The 16302-nt window shown below is 35.8% G+C and overlaps 1 protein-coding gene across 1 annotated transcript in view; it reads left to right on the top strand.

The window, feature by feature from the left end:
- The window catches only part of ERC2 (ELKS/RAB6-interacting/CAST family member 2), a gene marked incomplete at its 3' end in the record, with an annotated part of 881167 nt that overhangs the window by 412025 nt on the left and 452840 nt on the right, over window positions 1-16302 (top strand). Inside the window, exon 10 of the mRNA XM_079794619.1 lies at window positions 2753-2893. Coding sequence (XP_079650745.1) covers window positions 2753-2893 — 141 coding nt within the window. The remainder of the gene's footprint in view (window positions 1-2752; window positions 2894-16302) is intronic.

The following is a 16302-nucleotide window of genomic DNA, read 5'->3' as shown; positions in this document are numbered from 1 at the left end:
GGAGAGGGATAGAAAGCTAGAAACATCGATGAGAGAGAAACATCGACCAGCTGCCTCCTGCACATCCCCCACTGGGGACGTGACCGCAACCAATGTACATGCCCTTGACCGGAATCGAACCTGGAACCTTTCAGTCCGCAGACCGACGCTCTATCCACTGAGCCAAACCGGTTTCGGCTAAAGAAATTTCTTGTTGGGGGTTATGGAGAGGATGCTTTGGACTATAACCCAATACTTTTCAGTTTACTTAGGGGTGCTTTGGGGAAGAGGTTTGAGAAGCAGCAATGCGCATTATTCAATCTCCAAAACTCTTGAGACATGCGCCATTATTCATGGTCCCTTGACCCTCTCCTGAAGGGCTGTTCCAGACCTTTCGCTCTGCTGGGCTCCATCACTGCAGAGTTGCCCATTTCCCAGCTGCAAACTGTTACCTCAACCAATGGGTTCTGATAATTCTGTATGAGTCAAAGTACAGTCTAAATTTGGAATCCAAGAAGGGAAGAATGGATGAGTAATAGGAGTTTGGAAGAAACTCAGAAGCAAAATTTATGCTCCCTAAAATTTAAACTGAAAATTTAAGTTTTTAGAGAGGAGACTACGGTTTGTATATGAAAATAAAGAACATAAATCCTCTTCCTACTCTATTTCCTGATCATCCAACCTGGGGATCTATAACTACTGTAGTTGATATGTGACGGAAGCACAGAGCTTTGCAGCATTCTTCACCAATGGCAAGTGTTCTTCATGGGTTTGCACCCTGAAATACACATGCACACACACACACACACACACACACACACACACACACACCTATTTGAAACGAGATCTTGATGACATGGCAGAGCATAAGTTTTAAATGAAAATAATTTTGTAAACAGTGCCTACTCTGTATGAATTTCAGACAGGCATTTTAGCAAACATTTATTGTTCCTGTATAATAATGTGCCTGCCACCGGGCTGGGAGAGTCAGTCAAGCTTGCACCAGAGAAACAGAACTGTATTAAGAAATTTAACCATATTAAGCAATGTGTTGCAGGGAATTGGCTTACATACTTAGGGGGGCTGGCTCATTTTAAAATGTAGAGGCAAGTCCATCATTCATTAGGAAGGGCAGACTGGAGACCCTCAGAGGGTAGGTGACGCTGCAGTCCACAGGTGGAATTCCTTCTGTCTCAGGGAAGCCTCAGTTCTGCTCTTCAGACCTTTCAACGTTTAGGATCAGGCCCACCCAGGTGATGGAGAATAATATCCTTTACTTAGCGTCAGCTGACTATAGATGTTAGTCACATCTACAAAATCCCTTCACAGCAACACCCAGATTAGTGTCTGATTGAAGAACTGGGGACGACAGCCTAGCCAAGTTGACATGCAAAGCTGTTACACCCAGCAGTTTAAAAGTTATCTGGAAAACAACAGGTAATTGTTGTCAGCAGGGAGCTTATAATTGAGATGGGATGGTAACAGTCCCAGGACAGGATGTGTGGAGTATAAGGTCCTTTATTATTTCTGGTGGAGTGATATGATAAAGAGTATTGCTATTTGAGATGGAGACCTGGGTTTGAGACCTGCATCTCCCTTTCATAGCCTGGTGACAATTGGAAAAGACACGTAGCTCATGTGAGCTTCAGTTTCCGGACCTGAAGAATAAGAATGGCTAACCTGCCCCTCAGAGGGTTACTAGGAGCTAGGCTGATGGCTGGGTAATGGTGGTAGTATTTTCATCAACAAGGTGTTGATGCCAGTGCCTGGGAAGCAGCCCAGAATTAAAGTATCAACATCATTTACTGAGAGAGCATTGAGTGCTTAGTATCTACCTATGTGTTGCAAAGGGGTGTATAGAAAATGCACACTGTCTGATTTGGGTGAAACATGAACATTTTAGTCACATAGTGAGATGTTGCTAATGATTTCATATTTAGTGATGGACATTGCCCTCCCAGCCAGCAATGTTATGTCCTGTGATATATATATATATATATATATATATATATATATATATATATATATATATATATATATATATATTGGCAACTACTTCTTTCTTTAGTTTTTTTAGAATTTAGACTGTACAGGGAAGCCCTTGGTTTCTGGGTGTGAATGATGAATGAAACAATTTAGGTGACCCCGTGTCCGAGTTGGAGAGATTCATTCTATCTGCTGAATCTGGATTTACAGAGGACTGGAACAGAAAGTCTACTCTACATTTTAAAATAATTGTATCTTCGATTACACAGAAGATGTTTGAAAACCCATTGGCCATTTGTCTGTTAAAGAAATGGAATTTTATCACAACTTAATAGGGTGTTTCTTTTATACGTGGTTTTCCCTGAGAGAGGGAGGGTGGGAAAGCACTAAAGTGCGTATTTTCTTTCCTATTTGTCTTAGAGTCTGCACGACCTGACAGCAATAAATGTAAATGGAGGTTCAGGGTGTCTGTTTTGCCATGACATGTAAAGACCACCTCGGGACTTACATCATTAGCAGGACTTGGAGACGTGAAACATGCATTTACTGACCACACCATTCGGTCACATTTGATTCTGTTGCAATTAGATCCTGCTTGGTTCTGTAAGCTGGCCAACTTTAATTTCCTGGCCAGAGCAGACTATTGTTACGTTAGTAAGACTATATTTACTCTTTCTGCCTAACGCACACTTTATTGCTATGTATAGAATCAATGTATTCAAATAGAAGGCATCGCTGGTAGAAATGGCAGTGTTTTCCTTCCTTACTGGTGTTCTTTTTCTTGCAGTCTAGTTTAATTGACCTCAAGGAGCACGCATCTTCATTAGCCTCAGCAGGGCTGAAAAGGGACTCGAAATTAAAATCTCTAGAAATAGCCATCGAACAAAAGAAAGAAGAATGTAGCAAATTGGAAGCGCAGTTAAAAAAGGTAAGTGAGGCCGAAGAAAAAGACATGTTCATTTTGCAATGAATTTATAAAATGGGAAAGGAAAAAAAACAAACCCCTTATCTTCCGCTGTCTGCTGATAAAAGAATTAAACACTCTTAACTTTATTCCTAAGAAGTCTGCATCAAATCTGTCTGTGAACCTGAAAAATTATCTTAGGTTTCCTGTCTGGAAAAAAAAAATTGAAAAATACATGAAAATAGTAGTGGAAGTAAAAACAAAATATAAAAGCCAGCCATTACTCTCTGGGCAAATCTCAACTACCAAAAGAGATAAATGGAAATATTTGCAACCAACCAAAGAATCCAGGGGCCCGGTTATACTTTGATAAACTTTTACTACTTTTAGGAACAGGTCAGTTTTTCTATTGGAACTTTGCAAGTTTACCTGACAACATTAAATTTCTAGAAGTTCACCAAAATAGTCAAGTCCCTGGAATATCTGTGGGATGACTATTTCTATTTGACCTAAACTGGCCCTGCTTTCTGAGGAAGCTTGTTTTATGTGAGGCTTTGGGAAAGAATGCAGGGTCTTTATATTGCAGCGTTCCCATGTTTTCCCTGGGCTGGACATTTCTGTGGAGCACATTCCCAGTCATGCATCGTGCCTTTGACTCTTTCCCTGTGTTGTTTGGTGCGTCTGCATTCATTGTTCACAAACTCATAACATTATGAGTTTAAGCATTTTGTTTCCCTTTGACAACATATAGACTTATTCAAAGGAGATGAGAAGAATCTAAAAAAAATGAAACAAAGCATATAAAAATTTGACTGCGTATAATTCACAGCACATTGGATGGGGATTTATTTGCTGAAGTTATGAAACTATGATATGGGTGATAGGGATGTGAAAGCATTATATATCTGTGAAGAATTTATTCTGGATATCTTAAAATTTAATAGACTATTTTGTATGATGCGATATGTAACTGAAATGTGATTGATTATACAATGTTCACTTTACCATGGAATTTTAGGAAATTGTCATGAGAAATTTCTTACTAAAAAAAAGTCTCCTTACCAATACAGAAAAGATAAATATACAGATCAAATCCCCTTGTAACAAAACAGCAAGGAAATCTCTATATTGCAAAATCTGTTTCCCAATCTACTCAACATCTCACTTTTTTTTCCAAGCAATTTCCAGTTAAGCAGAAATCTTGAACAATAAATAGAAGAATTTAAATTGCCCATTTGAGGGTGTTTAAATGGAGATTGACTTGGCTATTCATGCAGTGGGTGTAAATATACATTCTTGACACATATATACATGTGTTCTGCAATATGTTATACATGCACGTGCATACCAAGAAATGTACTTTTTATTTACCGAGCTTTTTTGTGATCATAAAGCAGGCTCTAAGATAACTCTGTGAAAGAGGGGATGTCATTGGCTCTCTTTGATGGTCCTTCGTGTTATCTCACCTTCATCAACTCTGAGGAGCCATTATGGAGATGAGGGCACGCCATACATTATTTCTGCAAGTTATTTCTCTAGACACCCTCCCTTTTAGTGTAAGTCATCTATGAGATTTGAAATCCTCTAGTAATGAATTAAAAGGGAGAAGTTCACATATTGATGCTTATGGTTTCCGTGTATATATGACTTGACTAGTTTAATAAATCAGCATCTATGCAATTCAATTTTGTTTCTTTCAACATAGCTATGGTTAGACCGAGAAATCATTTAGAGCATGTGGTTTCCTTTAACATACAAGAAGATGCCATATACTGAAATTCACAAATCAAGCTCTGTAAACATTTTAGCATTATTCCTGACAATATTTTAATATTCTGCCACATCACTAGAATTAAAGTAGCAAATATGGTTGTCTTGCTCTAAAGGACTTTATTTATGAAAGTATAACTTATTTCTAAGTATATAAATAATCCTTGCTTATAGTATCTCCTAAATGCATAGTATAGTAAGATTAAATAAGTTAATTATAATTTAAATATTTTCATACCTAACCTGCAGATGCTATTTTGTTATTTTTGGCTCTCTAGCATCAACTAAATTCAAAAGTTTAAAATACTTTTTCTAGTAGTCTTTAATTTCTGCTAATAAATAGTTCCGTAAAAACCTCAAGTACCCATCACCTTAAAAAGAATTGAGATCTACATGAAATATTTGAAAATATAAGCCAACAGTATGTGAATATACATATAAACACATCATTTACTCATGGAAAAATAAGCAGCTATAAAAGCTTAAGGAGTGTCTGGGCCTCCCTTTAAATAAAAGGGTATGTGACTTGTGAATAAAATATAAAGGGTTACTAAATGAAAGCTGAAAACATAATAGTTTTATTATGTCATAAATAAACCATGAATTCCCAATGGAATTTTGCTCACGATTTGTGAGTGTCCAGGTATTTTTGCCATAAAAATCTACACAACGTAGATGTGTTTAGCTGAACAGAAACCTTGTCTGCTAGTGACAATGGAATCCAAATGGTGATTTAAATTTGTTTTTTTGTCTTATAAACAATTCTTGAAATTAGTAAAGTGAGTGATTATATAAAAGTTTGTGGAAAACATTCCACATACATAGTTGCTTTTAACCCTTTACTGTACTGTGTTAATTAAATACTTTGTGATGAAAAATGGTTACAGGCAGAAAAGGAACTATTTCTTACACATTCCATCCCAGGTCTTAAAAACAATGCAATCAAATGTTCTCATGTGAGGAAATCTCTACTGATAGGCTGATAAAATGGTACTAACCAAATAATGCATAACTACTAGTTATGTGTGTGCTTTATAAACTAGTGCATTCATTCATCTTAAATAGACACCTAGGGATGGAGAAGAACTGGTCAGGGACACATGGATCGATTTGTCTTTCAAAAGAGTATTTGATGTTTTATTTGTGGAAGCAAATTTACCTTAGATGACTAGAAATCAATTGAGAAGCAATAGCAATGTGAAATGTTATTATTTGCACTCTTTGTTAATTTCTGAGGAGGGTATTTTTTTAACCATGGTAAAGTTATCATTTACTTTATTAAAGTTGAAGAAACAAAAAAATTCAGGCTCTTCAAAGGCACATGTCTTAGTGTAAAGCAAAGTAAAAATTTCCTGCAGTATTTTACCTTCTGCACCTTGCTGTTGGTCCCCAAGTTAATGATGCAGGTATTTGAGAAATAGAACTTGACAATACTATTTAAAATAATGTTTTGTACATGTAAGTCCGCAAACATTGAACGCTCTACACAACATAGAAAGGAGAGCATTGCAAATTCTTAAACACTTGGATCACAGTAGGATAGTCACTAAAAATGATATTTTTTATTAATTACAAACTAACAGTAGAAATTGGTAATGAACAATGTATTTTGGTTCCCTCTATTCTTCCTGCTGACTGAAATTTTTACTTCTCCCATTTACTCTTAATCCTGTAAAGTCTTGCTTACTGATATTTTGCTATTGCTAACCTGCTGTTTGCTGATCTATGTTTTTCTAAAGTTAGACTGAATAGAAAATTCAGGCTTGTGTTAATATAAAAGAAGAGCTATAAATTCAATGATAAGATTTAATTAATCTTTTATTATTACCATCTTTGAAGTTCAGGTAATAAATTGCAAGCTTGGCCAAAAGTACTTCTCCTGATTCATTGCTAGAGGCCAGCACTTCATGTATCATCAAAAGTGGACAGCTTTCTTTATTTCATGGGTTATTTAACTTGAGAAAGGGAAAGTAACACAAACCTTAAATTTCTTATTCCAGCTATTCTTTTCTAGGAGCCAAAGTCAACATTTCTATTTCCCCAGAGCCTCTCACTTTCACTGTGGAATGTTTAGAAACTGAAATTTCTTCTTTTTTAACGACCAGTTTGTCTGTGCAAATGCACTGAATTTGTTGAGCTAATGCTGTTTTTCTGGATCTTTCCTTCTTTCCCTGTCTGTGCTTCAATGCCTCCCCAACTTTGCAATGTAGCAAGCTGAGCAGTTGTTCAATCAGATGTACAACCCAGTAAGTCATTTCTGAAAGTTCCTGCTGTAACATATCAAAGCATGAGGATCCATTGATCACATGTCACAGTGTGTCATACTGGGGAGGTTTGGAAAATATTTATGAGTCTCTTCCCATTTCCGTTTTGTCAGAAGAAATGACCTGTGCGTAGTCCACTGCCATTTCTTTTGAATGTGAAATTTAAAAACTAAGAATTCAGGGAAATGTTGCCAGCTTTGATATTACCTTCTTCAAGCCAAGGCTATAGAAAAGCAGAGGTCAGCCGCAGATCTAGGCTCAAGGAATTATTTCTTAGATCCTTAAATGCATACTCATGTAGCAAACAAGCCAATGTGTGCTACATTCAAACGATAGAAGTTAAAATAGGTTTAGATCTAAAAATAGGGCTATACTCTTTGAGACTGGTAAATGCCTAACATTATTGTGGGTTTTATAAGAGTTAAAAACATGTCATTTGTCTGAGGACAAATTAAAACAGAGCCTCCTAATAACAACAGATAGTAACAGTTCTGATTATAGCTTAATGGTACACAAACAGGTGACTAGTAAAAATATGTGTAAAATGGTCAAGATGCCATCACTGATTTCCTTTATCCTAACGACAGGGATGCATTTATGTGAAGCAGTTTGTTTCTTTAACATAGTTTCAAGAAGGGCTTTTCTTGCTTTGTCAGCTCAAGTGGCTTACTGGGAGAGACATATTACCTGAAGGTGACCAGACTTTGTCATTTGGCAGATGTGATCTGTGCCATCACGCATTCCAATGACCTCCTACTTATAAATGCCCATCCCAAGGGAAAGGGGTGGGATGGATAAAGGAAACACCTCAGCCCACCACTTTTTTGTTAAGCCGCTGCTCCAGAAACCAAGACGTGACCCCCAGGATGCTGGGTGTCTGTAATCAGATTCAGGCTCCACCCTCCACTCTTTTATTTTTGCAAACTGAATTCCTCATGCCCTGTTGGGGCATCTTTATTAACCTCTTTGCCCAAATACAATTTTTAGCAGAGCAGCAAAAAAATCCAAATTTCCTGTCCCTTAACATTTGAATGGAAGTTTTAATATGCAGGCCCAAGACAGGGTGGAGGTGAGGAAAGACAAATGAGACTGGAACATCTTCAAGCCTGAAAACTGACCCTGGGAAAAATGAGCGTTTTCCTTAGATCATTAAAAAAACTATACAAAGGAATCCCCCTGAAATTGTCTCATTCTGGCTAGTTAAGGATAGTAAGAAAACCTAAGTATGTCACATTTTGGGGGTGTGCTAGACACATGGGGAGGGCTTTGTCTCTGTAGGAGCCCAGATTTAACAGGAGCAGGGTAGGAGTTCACCATCCCCTGGTGGGGTAGGTTGGGCCAAAGAAATAGCTCTGTGGACTTTTAGACCATTTCCAGAAATGTTGATGACGTGGCACTTACTGGACTTTGCCTTTCTTTTCACCGCAGTGATGGGTCCCCAAGATGCAAAAGTGAACTTTTAAGTCCTTTAGGTGACTAATTCAAAAGTCATTGACTGCCTTTTCTCCCCCCTGAGTTAATTAAGCTAACCCATTGTTTTGGCATCCTGGGAATATAGCCAGGCTCTCCTTATTTTAACTCCCTGTCTGCACATATTCTCAGGGTCCAATTCTTTTTTGGACTGATAGGGATGCTGCAGCATGATGAATTTCCTATCCTTAATAGTCTTTTAAAAAATGACTGTTTTTCTGGTTATAAAAATAATATATGGTCACAGTGGAGAATTTGCAAAAGTATGGAAGGACATAGGAGAAAAATAAAAATAACAAGACATCTCACTACACACAGATAATCACTAGGAACATTTGATTTGTTCCCAACCCAGACATCTTTTCGGTGTTACTGTTCTCTTCTCTCCTCTCTCCCTTTCACCTTTTCTCCTTTTTCCTTTCCTTTCTCTCTCCTTCCCTCCCTTCTTTCTTCCTTCTTCCCCTCTTTCTTTTCTTTCTACTTCCCTATATCCTTTCATTTAAAAAAAATCTAATACTGTATTTCTTTTCACAAAATTGTCTCAGTGTTTATTGAGTTTTATATCCTAAATTTTTATTAACATATCAGAATTTTCTCATATTATTCACTGTTCTTCCAAAACACTACTTTAAAACTTATTCCACTCTATTTTCTCATTTACCAAATGTTGTTCGTTTCTTTCCTTCTCTCTCTCTTTCTCTCTCTCTCTCTCTCTCTCTCTCTCTCTCTCTCTCTCTCTCTCTCTCTCTCGTTTGCCAATATAAACAATGTTCTGCAGAACATCTTTTTATGTTAATTTTCCAACATTTCTGTGTGTGTGTGTTTTTTTTCCATAGAATAAATTCCTGGCCAGTGATTTAAAAAACTCCCAATAGTTCTTGCTTTTTGCATTTTAGAAAAGTTCTACCAAGAAACATTTCTTCCCGCACTGAATCAAGGCAGCCTTTTCTGCCACATTCAACCAACACTAAGAACCATCATTTTACATAACTCTGACAAATGTATATGTGCATTTTTTTTCATTTCTACTTTCCTTTTTAAAATTACTAGTGTGGTTGAGATTTTTAACACATTATTTGTACTTTTTTCTGTAAAGTGTTCCTTTAAATCATTTAAGCATTTGCTTTTCAGTTTACTGTTTTGTTCATTAGTTTGTATGAGTTATCCTATGCTTTGAATAGAACCTTTGTTAAATTTGTGACAAAATTTTATTTAACTTTTTTTTTTAACATAGAGAAGTATTTTTAGGTTTTTGACCTGTGTTTCCCTTTGAGATTTCCTCATTGCCTTTATACTTAGAAGTCATTTCTGATTTTAAGAATAGATTCTCAGTTATATTTTAAAAAATTTAATGTTAATTTTTATATCAATTTAACCCCTTTACTTACCTTTATTTTATTTTGATGCATGGTGAATGATGAGGTTTCAACTTTATATTTTTCTCAATGGATCAACTAATTATCTCAGTGCCATTAAACAAAAAATAATCTTTCTTTATCTTCTGACCTTGACACTATTTTATTGTATAATAAATTTTCGTATGGACAAATATCTTAGATTCTGAACTTCTGTTCATTTTTATCAATGTTCATTGCTTGTTGGGTCAGAATTTTAATTATTGTGTCATTATAGTATTTTTAAACATCTAGTGAAACAAATTCCACCCTATTGCTTTCTGCTTTTCATTTTGTCTTGTTTTGTTTTAATGCTCTTAGCTTTTAATTTTCTATTGTTCCAAGTAAACTTTAGGCTCACCTTTCAATTAAAAAGCACACATATTGGTGATTTTAATTTGAATACTAATTAACCTATAAAGTAATTTTAGAATGTTTGATATCTTTTCAATATTATCTCTCCCCATTCATGAATTCAATACAACTTTTATTTATTTCAGTGATCTTTTATAGTAAAGTTTTGATATTTTTTTATTATTGGCCTGTGGTATTACTTTTAAAGTATAGTCTTAAGCATTTCCATATATATAATTTTTAGGTTACTGCTGTGAATGCTATAGTTATCCTTTTATTTTCTAACCAGTTATTGGTATCTATGGAATTAATTTTATTCTTTTCTGTTTCTTTTTAATATGGCCGCCTATAAATTTGGTGAATTATAACTTAGTTGTTTTTGTTAAATAAGATAATTTTACAGTCAGTCCTATGTCCATCAGTCTAAACTAAATCAGAGTTAAATAAGCTTTTTGAAGTCCTCCTAGGAGTAATGTTTTCTTAAAGTAGCAATAAGCCTACTTTTAAAAACCTTTGTACTAAGTGATACTCTAATGCCATTTCTTAGGAATCTAAAACTTTGCCTTTGTATCTTTATTATTTCTTATAATAATAACCTTTCTGTAGCTTAACTACCAGTCTCTACTCCCAAAGTAGTTTTGTCTTGTTATTATGAACACTGTAGGTTATCTTCAGTTGAGTTGTTTTCTTCCCTTAGTTCTTAATTCTAGACAGATAATATGTGTGTGTGTGTTTTTATCAGTCTGGAATACCTTCTTTGCGGTAGTCCCAGAGGCTGTTGTGCCCAGCGATGGTATCCTGAGTTCTCTTACAAATGTTTAACACACCTTTAGATCTCTCAGTCCTAAGTTTAATGCTTTGTATAATACCCTCACTGCTACCAGGCAAGTGACTGATCTGGAGACACTGGGGCAACCTTGTCACTGGCCAGGGCTCACCTGTGACGCCTCTGATGTTCCCACATGCATGTGAGTCCCCTGCCTGGTCACTAGCCATTGAAATCCTGTCTCTTCTGTAAATGCATCTTTTGCAGGGCTCACATTTTACAGGAGGGTTTAAAAGAAAAAGATCAAGCATTTTGCTAGTCCAGTGTGTGTGTGTGGGGGAAATCTTAATATTCAGTGAAGTCTTTCTGATTTATTTGTCATTATAGGACTGTGTAATCCCAGGAACATGCTGGGCTGAATTATATATATTTTCACAGTCTTTGTCTAGTACAGTAGTTTCTTTTTATGACTTTTAGTCTATTTTTGAAATTTAGTTTATTCACTCATAGACTGGCAAATCGCAAATCACAACTACTTAAGAGATGATTCAGGACATACTCATAGCATGTACACACACACACACACACCTCACACTTGATCCAGGCTTTCAATATCTGAAGAACTCAAGTAACATTTGAAGTGACACTTAAGATTTGAAGTTACATGTTTTGTTTTAGAATATCTAGGCAATTACCTCAGTTCTCTATGTTGCTATTTTTAAGTGATTTCTTAGTTAGAGGTATTACCTTAATAATTATTTTTTTTTGTTTGATTGAAAGGTGTAAAAAGTAGTAAGCATACAGTTGAGTCTTTTTATTTTCTGTATGTGACATCAGAAACATTATTTTGAACATTTGTTTATGTTTATTTATAAATATCCTATTTGTCCCATCTATAAAAAGAAATGTCTTTTAGGAATAGTTATAAAGTGCAAATTGTGAACATTCTGGGTGTATTTAGCTGGATTTGTGAAAGAATACTTTTCCATAGAAGTAAATAGTGTAAGACTCATTGTTATTAGTTTCCAAATGTATTATTTAATCTCAGCTATATGCTATTAATTGATTAGACTTAAAATTTAAAATTTATGTTAGAGCTATATAATAACCCTTAAAACTTTATTTAAAAAAGTAATATTTTGTTCCTAACTCAGAGTTAAGTGAACATTATAATTTCTTTTAGAAGAGTGAAATCAAATATGTTTAAAGTAGTTTGTACGCCCTGCTTCGCTGTTAGGATATGAACAGAGTGTTAAAGCGCTGTTACCAGACACTAAACCCCTGGAGGTCCCACAGTTGGGAATCATATTTTCACAGCGCATACATTTAGCAAATTATTGCTACAACCCATAAACCGCAGGGAAGACACACGAGTTACTGTTCTGCTTGCACTTTATGGTCAGGACTAATCATTTGTTTGAAAGAAAGGGTTTTTTTTATGAAAATTGTTGGGGCTCATTTCAAAGAGAGAATGTTATATAATATTATAATTGAATATTCCCTGCCTGGTTTCACAGCAGGTTTCTGGACCAAAGTTAATGCTTCCCTTTCCGTGCACTTGGAATGATGAACTACCACTTTTATTGAAAATAATCAATGGCCAAACGATACATGAGGAGTGTCAATAATCTTGTAATTTGTCGAATTGATACTATCAATCCCTGGTTTGGCTTCAGCCACTTTTTGCTCCTAACTTTGATTTCGATATAGCATTTATCTGAAATTTTGCTCTATTCCCTGAAATAGTTCTAAATTCTTTCATGAATAGAACCCCTGGGTATTGTTATGCACCACCTGTTTTACTAGTAAGTCATGACTAGATTTCTCCTCTGTGCTTGATTCGAGCTTTCAGAATCAGCTCACACCCACATGCCAAGGCTACAGCAGCCTGTATCTTGGTTATTCCCGCTTATGGGGAAATTTCCTTCCTTGTGGAAATCCAAGAAACATAATTGGGGGACCCGCTAAGCTTACTGGTTTAATATATTATATAGACATTTCTGTGGTGTTCTTCCCCGAATTTTCTCTGTTTCTATACAATCCTGGAAAGTGGCTCTAGAAGTTACCAGAAATATTCTGAGGCAGAACTGTGTACCTGGATCTGCTCTTAAACTGAGCTGTGTCTTCAGCAAAATAAAATCTCTACAGTTAGAAAAGAATGCTCATTGGCATTCCTTTGGTTTTAATGACTGTTGGGTAGCTTTGAAAGTGATAATGTACTTGGCTATATTTATGATAAATAAGTCCTGAGATCATTAAAGGAAAAGCCACACCAATTTGCATTTTCAAGAGCTAGATTCCTGGCTAATGTTATGCCTCGGAAGCATGGAATGGGCAATAGCTCCCTGGCCTTTTGGGGGAGCTAATTTCAAGCCAACAGATTCAGTGGGGAAATAAATACTGTACATTTTCATTCTAAACCTTGAACGGGTCAGAATGCCATGGTAGGAATTGCTCAGGTAATGCTTTATTCAAATAGATCTATTATTTCCCCCCTGTCAGTGTCTAAAGTACATTAGGGCCCATATCTGTTATCTACTTTAGATCCCCACCAGGGGCTGCCAGTCCAGATTAGACAACCCATGCCACAATGTGAGGAGGCAAGAGTATTACCTAAATGCAAGTAACTCCTTTCTTCACCCCCTTTTTGATGAAGGCTCTGGCCTTACAACTTTGAAGAAAGCATTGGCTTTCTAAGCTCAAGTTCTCCTGTGTTTATTTAGTATAATATCACCCCCGGGTCTGTAGGCCACAGCATAATACACTCATGCTATCCTGGTTAACAATTCCAGCCCATCCTCTAAGATGCTGTGATTCGGGCTAAATAGAGCCGATTACCTGAAGTATCTGCTGTAAATCCCATAGAGACTTTTGGATCCAACACTCAGGTTGGGTTGGGCACTCACCAGGCTTCAGTCATATGGACCCCTCTCTTCCCTTTTGTGTTTGCATAGACCCTGGTGGTGACCCAGGAGCAGCTGTTCCTCTCCCATCTCTATGGGACTCTTTCTTACAGCTTTCTACTGGCTTAAAGCAGTTTTAAATGCTATCAGTTTGCACCTTTATTTAATAACCCTTCCAAAAATTCTGGCACCAGTATTGAAGGTGGCTTGACATAAATCATTTTGCCCAGAAATCAGTAGATATTGATAGAGATGGATAGATGTATTTAACTCAAAGGTATTTTTGAGGTTATCCATTCCTTTTAAAAGGGAGAATCATTAGCACCCACAGGTATTATCTCACAGACACCCAGCCAGCTGTCAACTTGGCGTAGGTTTCATTTTAATAACATGACCTAACTTTAGTACCACACGAGGTCAACACTGGTCTAGATTTAGGCATGTTTTCCCCTTGGGTTTCAGTACCTCTAAACCTCCCATGAGTCCTCTCACCATACCTACTTTTGGGGTTGAAAAGACTACCAGCCCATCTAATTTCACACCCATGCTGAAAGCTAGCCTTGGATCATTTTCTTCTCTTCAAGGAACTAAAATTAGGAATGTGTTCATAATCCTGTTGCCAGCAGCTTCCTCTGTGAACCTGGCAGCAAAGCTTCTCTAAGGCATATGTAATATCTTGTCAGTGAAAATTAAACAAACCTATTAATTTAGCTTGTAACAAGCCCTATTTGATGGGATACATAGCATAAAATAATCATCATAATAAAAACAAATGAATAATGCCTTTCACATGTTTACCTTTTTATAGCTTTCACTGTCCCAAGAGAGGCTAATTCATTTACCTACCGTCATAAGATACAGGGCCAGACTTAGAATCTAGGTCTTACAACTAGTAATCCTGTACCCACTTATTAAAAATAGTGATAATAATAATCTTAAGAATAAAAGCAACCAAAATAAATCACAGTGGCTGACTTCTAGCTCTTTGTGTATCTTTAAATCTGAGTCAAAAAGGAATTTTAACTTGTCAGAAGTAAGCCATCAAAACGTACTTATTCATTTATTTGAATGTTTCTAGCTGCTCATTACTCAGTTTATTAATTATTTTGTAAAGATTTAATGTTATTATTTGGGTAGTTTGAGAAAAAATGTCATGAAAAGGTTTTTAGCTGCTGAACAATAATGGTAAAATACTATAGAAGTAGAAGAGAATTAACATGAAAAATTTAAAAACTGTATTATAAATATTTTTTGTTATAAGACTAATGAGTTGATTCTTAATATCACAAATAGAAGTAGTTATATGGAGTATTTTCTTTTATCTATTCTACTTTTAAAAGGGGAGATTAACAAATGAAAATATTCATTGCTGTAATTTAAAATAAAATTATTAGATGAATAAACTCCTGAAGATAAATTTGCTTAATATTCCTTTTCAGATTATTTTAATTATATTGAACTATTTACTAATATATTACAACAAAACCCAGTATACAAACTAAATAAATGAAAAATAAATGTTTTCTGAGGAATGTTGGTAAAAGGGGGTAAGCTAGTACATGATAGTATGTTGAATTGTTATATTTTTCCAAGATCTTTTGTATAGTCAAGTTTTTTCTTGAATAAGGCGATCTTAAGGAGATTCAAAGCAAATTATTCACCTTCTATCCTCATGCTTAAATAATATGTTACATGCAAAATATTATTCTAAAAATGATTATTTTGTCATAAATGAGAAATTTATTTTATGTATACTAATTTTTGAATTTTTTTCTACTAAATCATTGCAAAGACTGTCAACCTTTTAACAGTAGTATTAGTATTAATTTTTCTAACCATGCATGATTCATTTGACCCCACAGTAGCTGTAGCTTGCTTGCCTTGTTTTTCCCTAAAACTAAAAAAAAAAAAAAAAGGTGTACAAAAACACAATGAACACTTGCTCTCCATAGCAAGACAGCAGAACAACTTCATCCAAATAAATTGTTAACATTTTATTTCACACATGGATGCTGGAGATACATACATAGATGACTTTCTATGTTGACTGTGCACTTTTGTTACACAACTTGTTTTTTCCCTGCCTGCTCTTTGAAGAAGCCAATTAGGAGTAATGGGAAACAAGGGGTAGGCAAAACATCGCAGTGCAGTGCTACTTCCATCTGTCCGGGAATATTTCAGCCAAAAGTTTATTTTGGGGGGGAAAAAAAAAAGCCATAACACAGTCTCACACACACACAAAACCACAAATACTTTGGCTGCAAATTATTCTGCAGTGTTGTTGCTGTGTTGTTGCCGTGTCTGTTCTCGTGTGTAAAGCTCGTGTGTAAAGCTGCCACCCATCCATGCATGTGTTTGCGATTCTCGTCTGTGTGCTTGTTCATGAACTAGCTCCTCCTCCTCCTGGTTCAGGTTAAGTTTAACCAATAGAGCAAGAATTTATGGGTATGACTGTTAGCTGGAAAGCCCTTCCTCACGTCCAAGTCTTCCTTTCAAACTGCGTCTTCTGCTG

The sequence above is a fragment of the Cnephaeus nilssonii genome, assembly GCF_951640355.1.
Source record: "Cnephaeus nilssonii genome assembly, chromosome: 17".
NCBI classification, from domain to species: domain Eukaryota; kingdom Metazoa; phylum Chordata; class Mammalia; order Chiroptera; family Vespertilionidae; genus Cnephaeus; species Cnephaeus nilssonii.
This window is presented reverse-complemented; position numbering and strand designations above follow the sequence as displayed.